Consider the following 16533-nt stretch of genomic DNA (forward strand, 5'->3'; position numbering starts at 1 on the left):
TGGCCTGGGTACTCCTGCAGAATCTTTAACTCTCTCACACTCACTATCTTGAGCCCCAGACAGATCTCTCTCTCTCTCTCTCTCTCTCTCTCTCTCTCTCTGTCTCCCCTCTCTCCTAAAGTCTGTGGTGGCCACACAGGGAACCCTCCACCTGCCTGCCCTGAGAAGAAATGATCACCCACCCACACATTGCTTGGATCCCACCTGCTTTACCAATGCTACCCTTCACACAACCTTCAAGCACTCTAGACAAGCCCCCATGTCTCCCACGTGCGTTTGTGCAAGTTTGGAGTGCCCTGTGAGTGTGGTCTTGTGCACGGTGATGAGGATGCCTGCGTGTTTTCAAGGATCTGGGTGTGGGATGGGAGGGCATCCGCGTGCATGAGTGAGAGTGTGAGTACACCGCATGCCTGGGTATTGTGTGTCTTTGTGTGAGCGTGGGCGAGTGCGTGTTTGAGTGGCTGCAACATCCTTATCCCTGACTGAAGGGCGGCTTGCAGGAGGGGCTTCTCTTAGCCAGTCTGTATCCTCTTCAAACGCACTCCAGTTAGGGGACAGTCCACCGGCGGCCACCCCCAGAGTCGCCACACACACGCACAGGGATGCACGCACCCCTCTTTCCAGAGCCAGCAAGCTCAGCTCCACTGGTCCAGGAAAACCGTCAACCCTTTAGCATCCTCGCTGCTCCAACAGCCCCACCCCTTCCCCCGTTTTTTGCCCTAGGTGTAGAATCTTCTCTCTGGAGATGGACTGGAAGCATTGGCAAGGGGCAAGAGAGGTGGCTGCGAGGAGAGTGGAGAAAGGCAAACTGAGGACACGCTGGAGGAGTGAAGAGCCGCTGCGGGAGAGGCAGATCCCACCCACACCACGCCCCTCCCTCGGGGTTGGAGATGGGGGTAGCCTATTTTCCACCCCGGTCTTCCTTCGGGGTTCCCAGGTCTAACTGCATCTTCTCCCCTGAAACTGGAGCCAAGCGAGGCGGCTGGGACCCCCTCCTCTCCCGCATCCCTCCCACCCCACACAGACTCCGCGTCTAGGCAGCCGCTGATTGGCTGCGGGGAGCGGCGTCCCAGCCCCCCGGCTTTGAGGCGGGAGTGGAGCGGGTCCGAGGTGGGAGGCGCACAGACGGGCTCCGGGAGCCCCTCCCGAGGCCCCGCGCCGCGCGCCCCGCACCCTGCGCCCCGCGCCCTGCGGGAGGGCTGAGCCGGGACTCCAGGCGGGCAGGTGCGGAGCGAGGAGAGGGGATCACGGCCAAGGGTAGGAGCCAGTCCTGCGGTGAGAGAGGCGCTGCTGCTCCAGCTGCTGCCTCCGCCGCCGCCGCCACCAAGCCGGCGACCAGAGTCGGGCTGGCAGGCCGGGCGCGAAGCGGCGAGGGGAGCGAGGGGCGCGCTCATGGAGCACACGCACGCCCACCTCGCAGCCAACAGCTCGCTGTCTTGGTGGTCCCCCGGCTCGGCCTGCGGCCTGGGCTTCGTGCCCGTGGTCTACTACAGCCTCTTGCTGTGCCTCGGTTTACCAGGTGAGGGGCGTGGGGGAGAGGGAGGGAAGTCAGGAACCCCAAGTGCCAGGTAACCCTGCCCAGAATCCCCCGTCCTCCCCCGTGCGTTCCCTGGCACCCACTCGGAAAAAGTTTAAGCTTTAAGGTCAACTGCGGAGATTTCCACATGGGGGGAGGAAGTTGCTGTGCCCTGGCTGGGGACCGTGTGTGTGTGTGTGTGTGTGTGTGTGTGTGTGTGTGTGTGTGTGTTTCATGACTGTGACGGCGGGCGATGGGCTTGGCGTGTGAGCGCGGATTCGAAGGTGCATTTGTGCGCGCGTCTGGAGGGGGCGGCTTTCATGGGGTGGGCGCGTAGAGGGCTGTGTGTGTGTTTGGCTTGACTGCATGTTCTGGACAGAAGGCTTCGCGGAGGCTTCCCTTCTCCCGTAGCCCCGGCACGTCCACCCCACTTGGGGCACCTCTGCCTCTCTGCCTGACACGAAATGAAGCTGGAGACCCTGACACTGAGCACTCTCTTGCTCGGGGAGGTGGAGGGGGGGCGGGCACTGGGGTGGAGAAAGGATGCCTAGCAAGAAAAGGGTCTCCCAGCTGGCTAAGGAGAATCAGGGGTTGGCTCTGGGACCGTGCCCTGGCCAGGGCAAGGGTGTAGAGACACACAGGGCAGCCTGCGGTGACTGCCACCTCAGGGGGTCACAGTCTCCTTGAGGACATGGCTGGCCCCCTGGCTTGGCCTCCAGGTTTACCCACCCTGGGCAGCTCACGCTGCTGCGGATGTCTGGCTGGTCTCACATCTTAATGTCCTTTTCAAAGTGTGGCTGAGACTTGTGCTGAATTCCTGAAGAGAGCTGAGCTGCCGAGAAGGAGGGAGTGCTTGCCTGGGCTGTGTGCAAGAGAGAGGGAGAGAGACAGGTTTTTTCCTGGGGCTCCAGCTCTGGGTGGACCCTCCTCACAGGCAGTCTCAGTGGCAGATAGATTCCTAAAGATTACTTGCCTGCAGAGAGGAGAGAGGGACTGAAAGAAGCGGAGATAAAGAGAGGAAAAAAATCCAGTGTACACCCTAAAATCTTAGCATCATCTCGCTAGTCATCTCTTAGTCTGCGAACCTTAGCATCTTGCTATCCTGGGAACTTGGGAGCTGGATTTCTGAGACCCTGGCTGAGATTTCCTTTCCAAAACATTCAACTTGGCAGTCAGGGCCCCTGATGAGATTGCTTCAATAAATCCCCCCTCTTGAATTTGGCAGGCATGAGAAAGAGCAAGTTTACTAATGTGTGAGCCTCTCTCCCCCAGTCCGTGATGAGGCTTTTATTCCTAACTAATCGCCCCGACTGCCCTAGGAGAGCAGCTCAGCCTCTGATTTGCCCTGCCAGGGTGGTAGCACATGTCCTGTAATTACCTTGAGCTGGGATTGATCTCAGTCCAGGTTCTACCTCCCCTCTTCAGCCCTTCGGAGCTTCTCTCCCCAGAGCACTGCTTTGGGAAATGAGTTTTTGAGAAGGTTGGTTATTTGGTGATGCTTGCTGAACCGGAAAAGTGTCAGAACCTCTTTCCCCCTCAGCATTCCCATCAGAACGCCCCCCCACCCCACAATCCACCCACCCTTGCACCTCTTCTACCGAGTGAGGTAGCCACTCACTCACTATCCCAGGCTTTTCTAATGAAACCATTTAAGGGACAGAGACAAAGACAAGCAGAGGTTGACCCTTCAAGAGTTCAAAGCAGGGACAAGAGGATGAAGAAAATGAGGAAAAGCTTAGACCTTCAAAGACCTCAAGGTGGAAGCCAACGTACCTCACACCTTCACGTCCCAACTCCTATGCCAGTTAGGGCCTTCCTAACACATAGCATTGACATCTACCGTATGCCAGGCACTGTGCTAGCCACAGGCTTAGCCCAGAGCTTGAGAACTTAAAAGCATGAAGCTAGGGTTAGGATTTGGCTGTTGTTGACGTCTTCATATCCTCAACTAATAGTTTTGGCCACTGTGGTATGCCAAGTATTAACTGGGTGACAAAAGGACACAAAGACTCCTAGGATGCAGTCTCTGAGTTCCAGGAGCTCCCAGATGGAAGCACATGATTCCAGAGGCAAAAGATGGATGCATAAGGACCTAGCAACCTAGAGAAGAATGGTTGGGGAGGCCAGGCTTATCCAAAAGCCTCGGTCTGTTAGCAGTTTCGTTAACAGCCCACAAGGCTGGTTCAAAGGTGAATTCTTTAAGTCATTCTCTTAAAACCATAAGGGGAGACAAGTATGTCCTGGCAATGAAGAGTGAGTGTTAATCCGGGTTCTGCTGGGGTTAGGTTGCAGGCTTTTAATGTCTCTGTGCCTCAGTTTCCACAACTGTAAAGTGGGAATTAGGAGAATAGCTATCCCCTGGAGTGGTGTTGAGAAGTCAGGATGTTGCTGGAGATGATGGCACAAGTGAAACGCTCGCCTTGGGGCCTGACATTCATTGATTGACACTGCACGGCTGCAGTCATAGTTATTATGAAGCCGATCAGGTCGTAAGGAGGGGGGTCTGCTTGATCAGCCCCACCAGTGACCAGAGGAGGGACTGAGATACACAGAATAAAGCATTCAGGTCAGCATGTAACTCCGCGTGTTGAGCTCACCACAGTGGTCCCCACCCATCACCTCCCCTCCCCAGCCACCAGCAATTAGCAAACTCTCATTAGTCCACCACTGACTGGGAGACGCAGCTTTGCTGGGTGTGGAGTAACAGACCGCAGGCCTTGCTCATATTGTTGAAAACTGAGATTTTAAATGAATCACTATTCCTGGCAGTGGACTCACCCCAAGTTTCCCAAATTCTCGCAGTAGTGGTTGGAGACGTGGGTGGGAACTGAGGGATGGATGGGGAGCGCCTGAATGTTTAGCAACAGCAGAGCTAGTATCACAGGAACGTGGTGGATGTCTCTGACTACCTTCAGTCTCTAGGTTGGGAGGAAGAGCTAGGGGATTGCCCCAAACAGTCTAATTTTTAACTGGTTGGTGTAGGATCGAAGGAATTCTAATGCAAAATATGGGTACAGCTTCACCACTTAAGAACTCTCCACCTCTCTCCACCATAATTTTCCCCATCTGCAAAATGGGGGTAACAGCAGTACCTGTTACCCACACAGGTGGTATATATTAAATAAGATCATCTATGTAAAAATGACTTAGCACAGTGCCTTGTCTGAGAAAAGCACTTATTCCTCACTCAGTGAGTTCTCCATACCGGATCTCTGTCACCTATATTATTGCACTTAATCCCTGCCACACCTCTGTGACCTATGCCTGTCTTCGAACTCATTTTACAGTGAACAAACTGAGACTCAGAAAAACGGAGCATCTTATGGTCGCACAGTCAGGTCAGCATGCAAACATACTGTCTTATTAAACAGTGCAATAAAGCAAGCAGTGCAATTTCATTGTGTGGCTTTGCCTTCATTACCGCCAGGCAGTTGTTTGAACTAACCTCGGTCCCTCATTTCTGTGCTCCGTGGAGAAAATCGGTGTCCCACCTGTTCCTAAAATTCCACCTCTTTCCCTCTTTCCTCCTCCTTTCTAAGTAAGCGAGATGTTTCTCACTTCTTGAGACACACAAAATAAGTCAGCAGAGCCAAAAAGGAAGGATTGGGACACTCATTGGGCCAACTGGAATGAGACAGTGCAAAAGAGACAGCAACGCAGGAGAAAATGATGAACTTGAGCCCCTGGGGGAAGAGAGTGAGAGGGAGGATAGGTGAACCAGCTTGATAAGGAAGGAGCAGCGTGAAATTAAACTGAGACTTGAGAGATTTTTTAAAAATTACCTTCTAAAGAGTGCCATGGATGTGCAGAAAGACAAGGTGAGGAAAGAGATGATGGTTTGAAACTGAATGCTGCCCAGCAGAAGGATGCATTTCCGCCACTGCCAAGTGAGGATGATAACATCTGTAACATCTGCCTTTGAGGGTTGGTGCAAGATGAAGGCAGATGATGAGTCTGTAGCCTGGCAGATAGTAAATAAGCCTGACGCATGGTAGTTACCATTGTTGTTCAGTAGAAGTAGAAAACTGGTGACCTGTCAGCTGGACTGAGGCCTGCAGATATGTTTTCTTTACCTTGTAAACATTTTTAATGAGAGAAAATGGAATAAACAGGTTAAAGGGACACACTCTGGAGCTGGACCTCTGGGGTCTGAGTCCTGGCTGTGCTGCTTACAAGTTATGTGACCTTGGGCTAGTGACTTTAACCAGTTTGTGCCTCAGTTTCTCTGTTTAAACTGGGGGTGATTATAAGAATAGTCTACACTTCATAGGGTTGCTGTGAAGATTAAAAGGGCTGAGCACTGAGCGCAATGCCTGGAATATGGTAAGCACTCTATAAGTTATTTTTTCATCATTTAAAAATTAGGAAAAAGTCCCAACTCACTTTGTGACACCAGCTTTATTAAAACCGGACAAAGACATTACAAAAAAAGAAAACTACAACCAAATGTTCCTCATGAACATAGACACAAAAATCATCAACAAAATATTAGCAATTTGAATCCAGCAACATATAAGAGGAATAACAAATCAGAATCAACCTGAGTTTATCCCAGGAATACAACGCTGGCTCGACATGTGAAAATCACTCAGTATAACTAATCATATTAACAAACTAAAAAAAAATTTAAAGCCATATGATCCATCTCAATAGATGCAGAAAAAGCATTTGACAAAATTTAACATCCATTTGTGATAAAAACTCATCAAACTAGGAAGAGAAAAACAACCTATTTAACTTGATAAAGGGCATCTATAAATAATTTACATGTTACAACACATTTAAAGATAAAAAAACTGAAAGCTTTTTCCCTAAGATCTAGAACAAAGCAAGGATGACTGCTCTCACCACTACTATTAAACATCATACTGGAAGAAGTCCTAGCCAGTGCAATAAGGCAAGAAAAAGAAGTAAAATGTATACAGAAAGAAAGGAATTAACTAGTTTTGGTTCACAGATGATACAATGGCCTTCCTAGAAAATCACAAAGACTCCACACCAAAAAAACTCCTACGAACTAATAAGTGAGTTCAGCATGTTTGCAGAATACATGGTTAGTATGTAAAAACCTATTGTATTTTTATATACTACCAGTGAACAATTTGAAATCAAAAATTGGAAATTTTATAAAATAGATTTCCAAGCTCCCTTAAAAACACCAGAAGAACTGACATTAGATTCACATGCCCGGAAGGCAGCAATTTTCTGAAGCTAAGGAATAGCTGCTTGCTTTATTTTATTTTTCCTTTCTTCTTTTTTTTTTTTTGCATTAAATAGATAATGATATTCATGTGACTCAAAACCTAAAAATATAAAAAGGTACACATTGGAAAGTCTCCCTTCCATCACTTTCTCCTGTTCACCACTTCTCAAATCCACCACCACAGAGGTAACCACTGTTATTAGTGTTTTAGTTTCTTATGTATTCTTTCAGGGTATCTTCATGCATATCCAAGAAAATATGAATTATGGACTTCAACTCTCCCTTTTTTTCACTGTCCCCAAAATGAGCACATTATACACATTGTCCTACATTTACTCTTTTTCTTCTTAATATATTAATCATCCATGATGGTCTATATAAAGCTTTCACATTCTTTTACACAGCTGTATTGTATTCCATTGTGTATTTGAATCATAGTTTCTTGGTTAGCTGCCCCCCTTTCAAAGGCACATAGGCACTCCAATTCCTTTTTTTTTTTTTTTTTTTTTTTTTTTGGATGGAGTTTTGCTTTAGTTGCCCAGGCTGGAGTGCAATGGCATAATCTTGGCTCACCGCAACCTCTATCTCCTGGGTTCAAGCAATTCTTCTTCCTCAGCCTCCCGAGTAGCTGAGATTACAGGCATGCACCACCACGCCTGGCTAATTTTGTATTTTTAGTAGAGACGGGGTTTCTCCACATTGGTCAGGCTGGTCTCAAACTCCCGACCTCGGCACTCCAATTCTGAATAGTCCCTAATGGTGTGCTTAATTGATCTCTGTAACCTGTATGACTCATCCTTAGGCACATTTGACTACAGGAATCCTATTATAGCAGTGAGAAAAAGAGCACTTCATTATTCCAGGTTTGCTCTGGCAATAATTCACTATGTGACCTCGGCCAAGTTATTCTTAATGGGTCTCTCAAAGGCCCAGGAGAGCCAGGTTCTGCTGTGTTGCCGTAGTTGGAGACATGGCCCTATGGACAGGACATGAGCATAGACCAATGATGTAGCTATGCTGGAGGCTGCCTGGGCTGGCTTTGGTCTGGGGTCCAGTACAGCACTTTTGTAGTTTTCGCTCCTGCTTAGTTTTTGTAACGATCATGTTAGTTTTGTTTTGTGAGGTTGAGTGTAAAATATATTGCTTCGGAACTGGTCATGGATTTAAATTCTGTATCTTAACCGTGTTTGCTATGTGATCGCAGGTATAACACTTCACCTCTCTGAGCCCCGGTTTTCCCATCCTCAAGAAAGTGGGCAGTTGAGTTTAGCAGTTAAGCAGTGGTCTCTGAAGTCAAACTGACTGGCTTTGAATCCTGCTCCCCTGACTACGAATCTGTGACCTTGGGCACATTTTTCACCCTCTCTGAGCCTCAGTTTCTTTGGCTGTGAGATGGAATAACAATACTTCTCTCATTGGGCTGTTTTGGGGATTAAATGAAATTATAAAATGCTTAGCACTATTCTTGGCACGTGTTCACTCTCACATAAAGTAAGAGTTCAGTAAATGCTATTAACCTTCTGTGCCCTGGATTGGTTGCTGTGGCGATTAGAAATAAAATATGAAAAGGCTTCTCACAGTGCCTTCCACATTGTAGGAGCCCGGCGAATAGTAACTCGCATTGTTTTATTGTCTAACATGTCCACATGCTCAAGCCTTGTAAATGCCCTGTAGCCACACATCACTCTGTACATAGGTCTTTTCCATGAATCCACGATTTCACTCAAAGTGGAAATGAAATAACATGCCCTGACAAACTAGAAGAGAATGATCCAATGGATTAAGCAATCAATTCCATCATAAGCCTAGGGAATTTGTCCCCCTAAAAGAGTTGCCTGTGATTCAGTGAAACGCCCAGAAATAATATCAGTGCAGAACATGAAATGGCCTTCAGCTACAGCTGGCAGAGACTGACAAGCACCACCAGCAAGGTTGTCCTGGATACTGCAGTCAGAATCATGAACAGAAAGGGTCCTGCCTCTGAACCTCCATGTGGATCTGAAACGTATTGGCAAATGGTGACAGCCAGTGCCAGCCCCGCAGAGGGCACCATGAAATGATAGTGGCCAGGTGTCTTGAATTCAAATATTTAAACGGAGCAATCAGATAATGCAAATGAACAAAGTAGTCTAGTTTTTAAGAAATGCTTCACTTACCCAAAGAATCATGCTTCTCTGCTGTTTTTCTGAGAGCTTGTGGCTCTCCTCATCTCTTATTTTCTCTCAGTTATAGAAACAGATGTACAAAACAAACCAAAAAACCCCAAACTATTCCTCTTAATAATTGCTAACACACTTATAGTGTTTACTATGTACTAAGCATTCTTCAAAACACTTCAAATGCATTAACTTATTTAACTTTTTTTTGAGACAGTCTCACTGTGTCGCCCATACTGGAATGTGGAGTGCAGTGGCACGATTTCAGCTCACTGCAAGCTCCACCTCTCAGGTTCAAGCGATTCCCGTCTCAGCCTCCCAAGCAGCCGGAATTACAGCCGTGCGCAACCATGCCCGGCTTATTCTTTGCGTTTTTAGTAGAGATGGGGTTTCACCATTTTGGCCAGGCTGATCTCAAACTCCTGGCCTCAAGTGATCCGCCCACCCCGGCTTCCCACAGTGCTGGGATTACAGGTGTGAGCCTCTGCGCCTGGCCTCATTTAACTTATAATGATTCTTTGACGATTCTTTGAGGCATATATACATTACACCCGTTTTTCAGGTGAGAACTTTGAGACACTTCCCCAAGGTCACACAGGGAAGAAATGACAGGGCAGTATTCAGTACTGCTTCTCAGCTTTCATATCAGAAAGCAGCAGCAAATGCTCCTCAATGATAACCAACATTCAGACCAGGTGGAGAGAGGTGGGAGTGACCACAACAGGAAAGCTAGGGACTGAGGGAGCTAGAAAGTGCCACTGCCACTCCGCTTTCCAGCCAGTGGTTCGGTGTTGCCAAGTTGTTCAAAAAATCTAGAAATCTAGATTTTCATATGAAATGTCCGTTGTTTCACATGTTGGCAACTAATTCAAAAATTTCAAAAACACTATGTGAGCCAATACTTTGTGAGCCAAACCAAACATATCTGCAGACTTGATATGGCCCACCACGCTGCCAATTCACAAACTCAGGGGTTGGAAAAGCTGCAAGAAGCACCAAAAAACACCAATGGAGTTACAGGGGTGGAGGAAAAAAAAGAAGAAGAATCTAGAGGGAAGACTGAGGAAAAACAGGGAGGGAGACACAGAGAAATATGTGGCTAAAGTGGAAAAGCATGCCAACCCATGAAACCAGGGATTTGGGATAACCTGGAATAAAGAACTCCAAAAAATACCACAAATTGCATGCTAACAACACCTTGAAACACAAATCCACCATTTTGCGGGGGGAACAGGAAGTGTCCTTACAACCTGCCAGCATGGTGGATCAGGATGTGGGCTCCGTGGTCCCCAGACCTGCGTTCAAATTCCAGCCTCATCATTTTCTATTAATGGGGCTCTGGCAAGTGGCTTCACCCTTTCTGAGCCTCAGTGTTCCTATCTGCAGTTCCTTTCTCACAGGATTCATGGTGTGGCTGAAAAGAGAAAATTCAGGGTTGCATGGGGCACAATGTCTGGTACTAGCCATTACTATGTGCTAAGAATTCTTCAAAACACTTCAATGCATTAACTTATTTAACTTTTTTTGTTGTTCTTTGAGACAGAGTCCCAGTGTGTCGCCTAGGCTGGAGTGTGGAGTGCAGTGGTGCCATTTCAGTTCACTGCAAGCTCCACCTCCCAGGTTCAAGTGATTCTCCTGCCTCAGCCTCCCAAGTAGCTGGAATTACAGTCACCATCCCCAGCTAATTTTTTGTGTTTTTGGTAGAGACAGGGTTTCACCATGTTGGCCAGGCTGGTCTTGAACTCCTGGTCTCAAGTGATCCACCCACCTCGGCTTCCCAGAGTACTGGGATTACAGGTGTGAGCAGTAATGGCTGCCGTGTTTTCTATGAGCCCAAACATCCCCATTTTATGAAATGAGGAATCTGCAGAGCTAGGAGTGTGATATGGTTGAAGTTTGTGTCCCCACCCAAATCTCATCTTGAATTGTAATCTCCAGGTGTTTAGGGAGAGACCTGACGGAAAATTATTAGATTAAGGGGTGGTTTCCGCCATGCTTTTCTCACGATAGAAAGTGAGTTATCATAAGATCCAACGGTTTTATAACACAGTTTTCCCTGCTCTTGCTGGCTCTCTTTCCTGCCGCCATGTGAAGTAGGTCTTTGCTTCCCCTTCGCCTTCCACCATGATTGTAAGTTTCCTGAGGCCTCCTCAGCCATGTGGAACTGTGAGTCAATTAAATCTCTTTCTTTTATAAATTACCTAGTCTCAGGTATGTCTTTGTAGCAGTGTGAGAATGGACTAATACAGAATGGCAGAGTCTTAACCAGAACTTACTTTTCCCAAGTCTCAGTTCACTTTTCACGAAATCACACTGCTAGCAGTCTCTTAGGAGGAAGCAAAAGAATAGGAGTAAAGGAAAAAGAGGCTGGGAGATTTGAGAGCTCAGAATGATTGTCTAGATATTTTTGGTTTGTTTTGTTGGTATATAGGATTATTTTAGGTGGTACAAGTCTGTAGCATTGAATCTCTTTTCAGCTGTCTTAATCCTTCTGATTCCATGAAAGGGAAAGTTTCAGCTTGGTGCTAGTGTATGTTTAACACCTTTTTAAATATGTGCTAAATCTCCCTCTTTTTCTTTTTTTTCAGACAGGGGCTCACTCTGTTGCCCAGGCTGGAGTGCAGTGGCTCACTCATAGCTCACTGCAGCCTTGAACTCCTGGGCTCAAGTGATCCTCCCATCTCAGCCTCCTGAGTAGCTAGGACTACAGGCACATTCCACTGCACTCAGTTTAAATCTCTCTTTTGAATAGACACAGAGCAAGCCTTGGGCTCAGACCTTGGCAGGCAGCAGCACCTAGCTGGAGTTTAATGTTGACTCTTGTATTGTCATTGTATTTCTGTTTAAGGCTACCTCCTGTTTACAACGGGGAAAGGAGGCTGATTTTTGATCTGGGGTGGTTATATACATGTACCATCCAATAGAATAACCACTAGCTCCATGTAGCTAGTGAGCATTTGACATTTCACTAGTGCAACTGTGAAACTGAATTTTTTATTTTTTATTTCATTTCATTTCAATTAATTTACAACTAAAATCGCATACTCAATTCAGTTAGCAGAAAATGATTGTATACTTGGAACAATTTGAGTATGTGAATCTACTATTTCAATCATACATTTTATGACATCTAAATAGAAGTCAGAGACTTCCAATGAAAATTTATCATCCATAGAGATATGTGCTGGAAGCGTGAAATGCACATTAGATTTTTAAGATTTAGCATGAAAAAAAGTGAACTATCTCATCAATAATTTACATAAATTACATTTTGGATGTACATAGTTAAATAAAATATATTGTTAAAATTACCTTCTGCTTCTTTTTACTTTATTAATGTGGCTACTAGGAAAATTTTAATTGCATATGTGACTCATATTTATATTGGGCAGCAAAATTATATAAAGTGTAAATTTAAGGGAAAAAAGGCAAATCACTTTCAAACAAAATGCTAAATAAAATGATAGTACTGGTGACACAAGAACGCAGCAAAAATCACAAAGTGGATGGGTGTCTTCGTCTGTTTGGGCTGCTATAACAAAGTACCATAGACTAGGGTGCTTATATACCACAGAAATTTACATTTTGCAGTTCTGAAAGCTCAAAGTCTGAGATCAGGGTGCCACAGTAGTCAGGCTCTGGGAAAGGCCCTCTTCCAGGTTGCAGATTCCTGACTTCTTGTTGTATCCTCTTACGGGGGAAAGAGAGGAAGAGAGCCCTCTGGAGTCCCTTTTATAAAGGCACTAATTCCATTCATAAAGGCTCCATCTCAGGACCTAATCAATTCCCAAAAGCCCCATTTCCTAATCTCATCACATTGGGGGTTAGGACTTCAAAATACAAGTTCAGTGGGGAACACATTCAATCCTTTGCAGTAGGACAATCACTAAAGTCTGGGGAACACTGTTCTAATATAATGTCCTTTTTAAAAAGTATATTTAATTTAGAGATGGGGGGGTTCTCACTATGTTGCCCAGGCTGGTCTCGAACTCCTGGCCTTAAGTAATCCTCCTGCCTTAGTCTCCCAAAGCTCTGGGATTATAGGCACAAGACCCTGCACCTGGCCTACAATGCCCTTGATGGAAAAACTGAGGCTGAGAGGGAAAGGAAGTTCCCCAGAGATGCATACATAGCTAATTAGCAGCAGAGCTGGGCCTTGACCCCAAATCTCTGGGATTCCAAATCCAGTGTGCTTTGGCCATTGCAGCAGCATGAATAACCCTCCTGCCTCCACCTCCACCAAGGGAAATATAAAGATGGTAGGGTCAGGCATGTGAGGAGGTGACTACCTTAGATCCTAGTACAATTCAAAGGGAGGGAATTTTACTGTATGAGTGACCCAAGACCATTGCTTTTCTGTAAAGTGGAAGCAGAATGGCTTGTGCTTTCCTTAAGTGATGGTCATGACCTGCTGGACTGCATTGAGAGGAAGCTAGGAATTTTAACCTCGAATGTGCGTTTTCATTTTGCCCCATGGCAAAGAGGGATGCGAAGATAAACCAGAGAGCACAATCAGACAATGCACTTGCATTCATTGATTCATTTATCCAGTCATCCATTCATGCATAGATACATCCGCCCACACATCCATCCATTCATACATTCATACATACATACATCCGCCCACACATCCGTCCATCTATCCACCCATCGATCCATCTATCCATCCATGCATCTATCCATCCATATGTCCATGCATCTATCCATCCATCTGTCCACACATCCATCCATCCATCCATCCATCCACACATCCATTCATCCATCCATCCATCCACATGTCCATCCATCCATTCTAGGCCTGGTATTGCTAGATACCAGGCACCATGTGAGGTACATGGTGAGCCAAAAAAGACCCATTTTTTGCCCTCGTAGCATTTACGCACAACACACACACACACACACCCGGGAGAGACCGGCATGATCAGAAACCCAAATAAATATAAAAGTGCAACAGAGAAAATGTCATGAAAGAGAGCTACTTGGTGCTATGAGAGCTTATCACTGAAGAACTTGACCCAGACAAGAGAACTCAAGGAAAACTCCCCTCAAGAAGAAGTGATCAAAATCTGAAGGACACAGAAGGGAAGAGTGGAATGGAGGGAGCAAAGGGAGCAGGCTGTGCCATGACCCTGAGGCAGGAGGGGACTGGTACACACATATCAGGACAGCAAGAAGGCCAGAGTGTCTGGAGTGACCAAAAAAGGAGAAGGGGGATGCATGGTGTCAGATGCAAGCAGAGTGAAACAGGAGGTCAGCACCTTACAGAAGCAGGTAAATTGACCCTGAGTTAGGACAACACATTCTACAGAGTATGAACTGACATGTCCACTGTGACTTCTTTTCTTTCCCTGCTTGTTTGGCAATCACGGATACAGCTGGGGGAATTGCTTTTCAGCCACAGACATTTCTTATTTTCAGCTAAGTGCAAAGCAAGTGATCAGCCTCATCATTTCAGCGGTGGGACTCTACTCAGACTCACAGACACACACACAAGCATGCACACCCAGACACACAGATGCAGACCCACACAGACACACATGCAGACACACACCACATGCAGAGACACACACACATACAGACACACAGAAGCACACATCAGCATGCACACATAGAGATGCACACACAGAGACATACGTGCAGATGCACATCACACACAGAGATGCGCAAACATATAGACACACAGATGCACACATACACCGCCCCCACCCGACACACACACACACACCCTGCAGCCAAAGGTGTAGAATGGCCATGGTTCTATTCTAGCTGCAGCTTTTAACTTTTAGCATTCCAGCCTCACCACAGTTCAGCTCCACAGAGCTGCTGACAAGATCCATCATCTGCCTCCTGAGAGGAAGCAATGTCTTCCCTGGAATGCGGTGGAAGGGGCAGTGGTTGGAGAGAGAGCACAAGACGGGTGGTGTCATAAGGAGGGTCGGGGTGGGCATCCCTTAAAGAAATCAGGGACCCACACTCCTGGCCCTCACAGACTGCGGTTCTGCCTTGTGTCCTCCGTCCACACCCACAACCCGTCCAGAACACCCCTTCTTCCTGGCAGAGGACGTCATGGAGACAACAATGATTTAGGGATAGGACACACCTGGGCTTGAGTTCAGTGCTGCAACTTGATTAGCTGCAAGACTGTGAGCAGGTCATTTCCCTTTCTTCGAGTCTCAGTTTCCTCATCTGGGAATGAGGGTGATAAGATCAACTGTGTTCACTTAGCTCATATGCATGAGCCCGTCACGTGCCAAGCACTCTTCTAGGCAGTGGGAGAAAAGCAAAAGAAAATACGAAGAAGTCTCTGCGTAAGCAGGGAGACAAGCAGCAGGCAGGGAAGTCAATGCACACACAAAACCATTTCAGATACTGACATGTGCCATGGAGATCATACGGAGTAAGGTGATAGGGAGCTCCATTAGGTTGGGTGGTCAAGAAAGGGTGTTCCAAAGTGGTGATGTTCGAGCAGAGACCTGTATAATGAGGTGGAATCAGCCAGGGGAGGCATAAGGGGAAGGAAATACCAGGCAGAGGGAACAGCCAGGGTAACCCAGAGGTGAGAATGAGCTGGCACAAAAGACCAGTGGGGCTAGAGTACAATGAAAAAGTGGGAGAAGAGGCAGGAGATGACGGGGAAGAGAGAGGCACAGGCTGGTCTAGGTGGGTGATGGTGGGGAATTGAGATTTGACTTCTTACATGCTGCAAGAAGGCACAGGAGCCCTTTGAAGGGTTGATGTGATCTAATTTGGGTTTTCCAAAAGTCTCTCTGGCTGCTATGAAGAGTAAATGGGTAGAGGTGAGAGGGGCTTAGCAAGGAGAGGGAGGTGGCCGTGGCAGTAGGAAGGCTCTAACGGGTGCTGGGCAGAGAGAGGAGCATCACCAGGGTGCCCAGCACAGGGCCTGGCACCCAATAGGAGTGCAGCTCAGAGGTCATGTTCACATCCACCCTCTCTCATCCTCCTCCCACCCCAGCCACCATCACTTTCAGTCTCCACACAAAATACAGACAGCCCAGAGAAATGAGCAGGATAATGATGTCCTCAGACACCAAGGACGTCTGTGCCCGGCTCTCGAGGGCTGTGGGAAGCGCCCGCGGCTCAGTGGAGAGCAATCCTCCCGGTCGTGGCAGTGGGCGAATCCTGCTAATGACCCAGCTGTCAGCTGTAAGAATCCTGAACAGAAAGAAAACAAGGTCCTGGGCTGGGCTGCTGTCCGACAGAGGCGAACAAGAAGCAAAAGGTCACCTTCAGCACTGTCATTTGACAAATAAAAGGGATTGAGTTCTGGCCAATGTGACGGAGGGACATTGTCACTGGGACTGCATTCAGTGTTCATAACATAGTGTCCAGCAGGGAAAAAGGAATAATGACCCCAAGACCAAGGTGGAAATTCCAAGGACATCTTGAAAACGGCAGACATAGCTCGTGGAAGGCGGAAGAAAGAGGTGGTTGCTTCTTGGATCTTCTCAAAATAGACCTTCAGGCCAGAGAAGGATGGCTCTGCCTCTCCCTATTCCCTCCCCCAACACAAAGATTTCTCTTACACCTAATCTGTTTCTCTCACATCTGTTCCTTGCCTTGCCCCTGTAGGAATTTGAGTTTACCATGTTCATGCCTTCCTCAGATTTGACTATGTATATGATACACACACACACACA

At 47.1% G+C, this 16533-nt stretch overlaps 1 protein-coding gene across 1 annotated transcript in view; it reads left to right on the forward strand.

The window, feature by feature from the left end:
- The first annotated feature begins 1094 nt into the window (after nt 1–1094).
- The window catches only part of GPR139 (G protein-coupled receptor 139), a 48610-nt gene continuing 33171 nt past the window's right edge, over nt 1095–16533 (forward strand). Inside the window, exon 1 of the mRNA XM_011976067.1 lies at nt 1095–1519. Coding sequence (XP_011831457.1) covers nt 1393–1519 — 127 coding nt within the window. The 5' untranslated portion in view covers nt 1095–1392. The remainder of the gene's footprint in view (nt 1520–16533) is intronic.

The sequence above is a fragment of the Mandrillus leucophaeus genome, unplaced genomic scaffold (assembly GCF_000951045.1).
Source record: "Mandrillus leucophaeus isolate KB7577 unplaced genomic scaffold, Mleu.le_1.0 Scaffold162, whole genome shotgun sequence".
In the NCBI taxonomy this organism is placed as follows: domain Eukaryota; kingdom Metazoa; phylum Chordata; class Mammalia; order Primates; family Cercopithecidae; genus Mandrillus; species Mandrillus leucophaeus.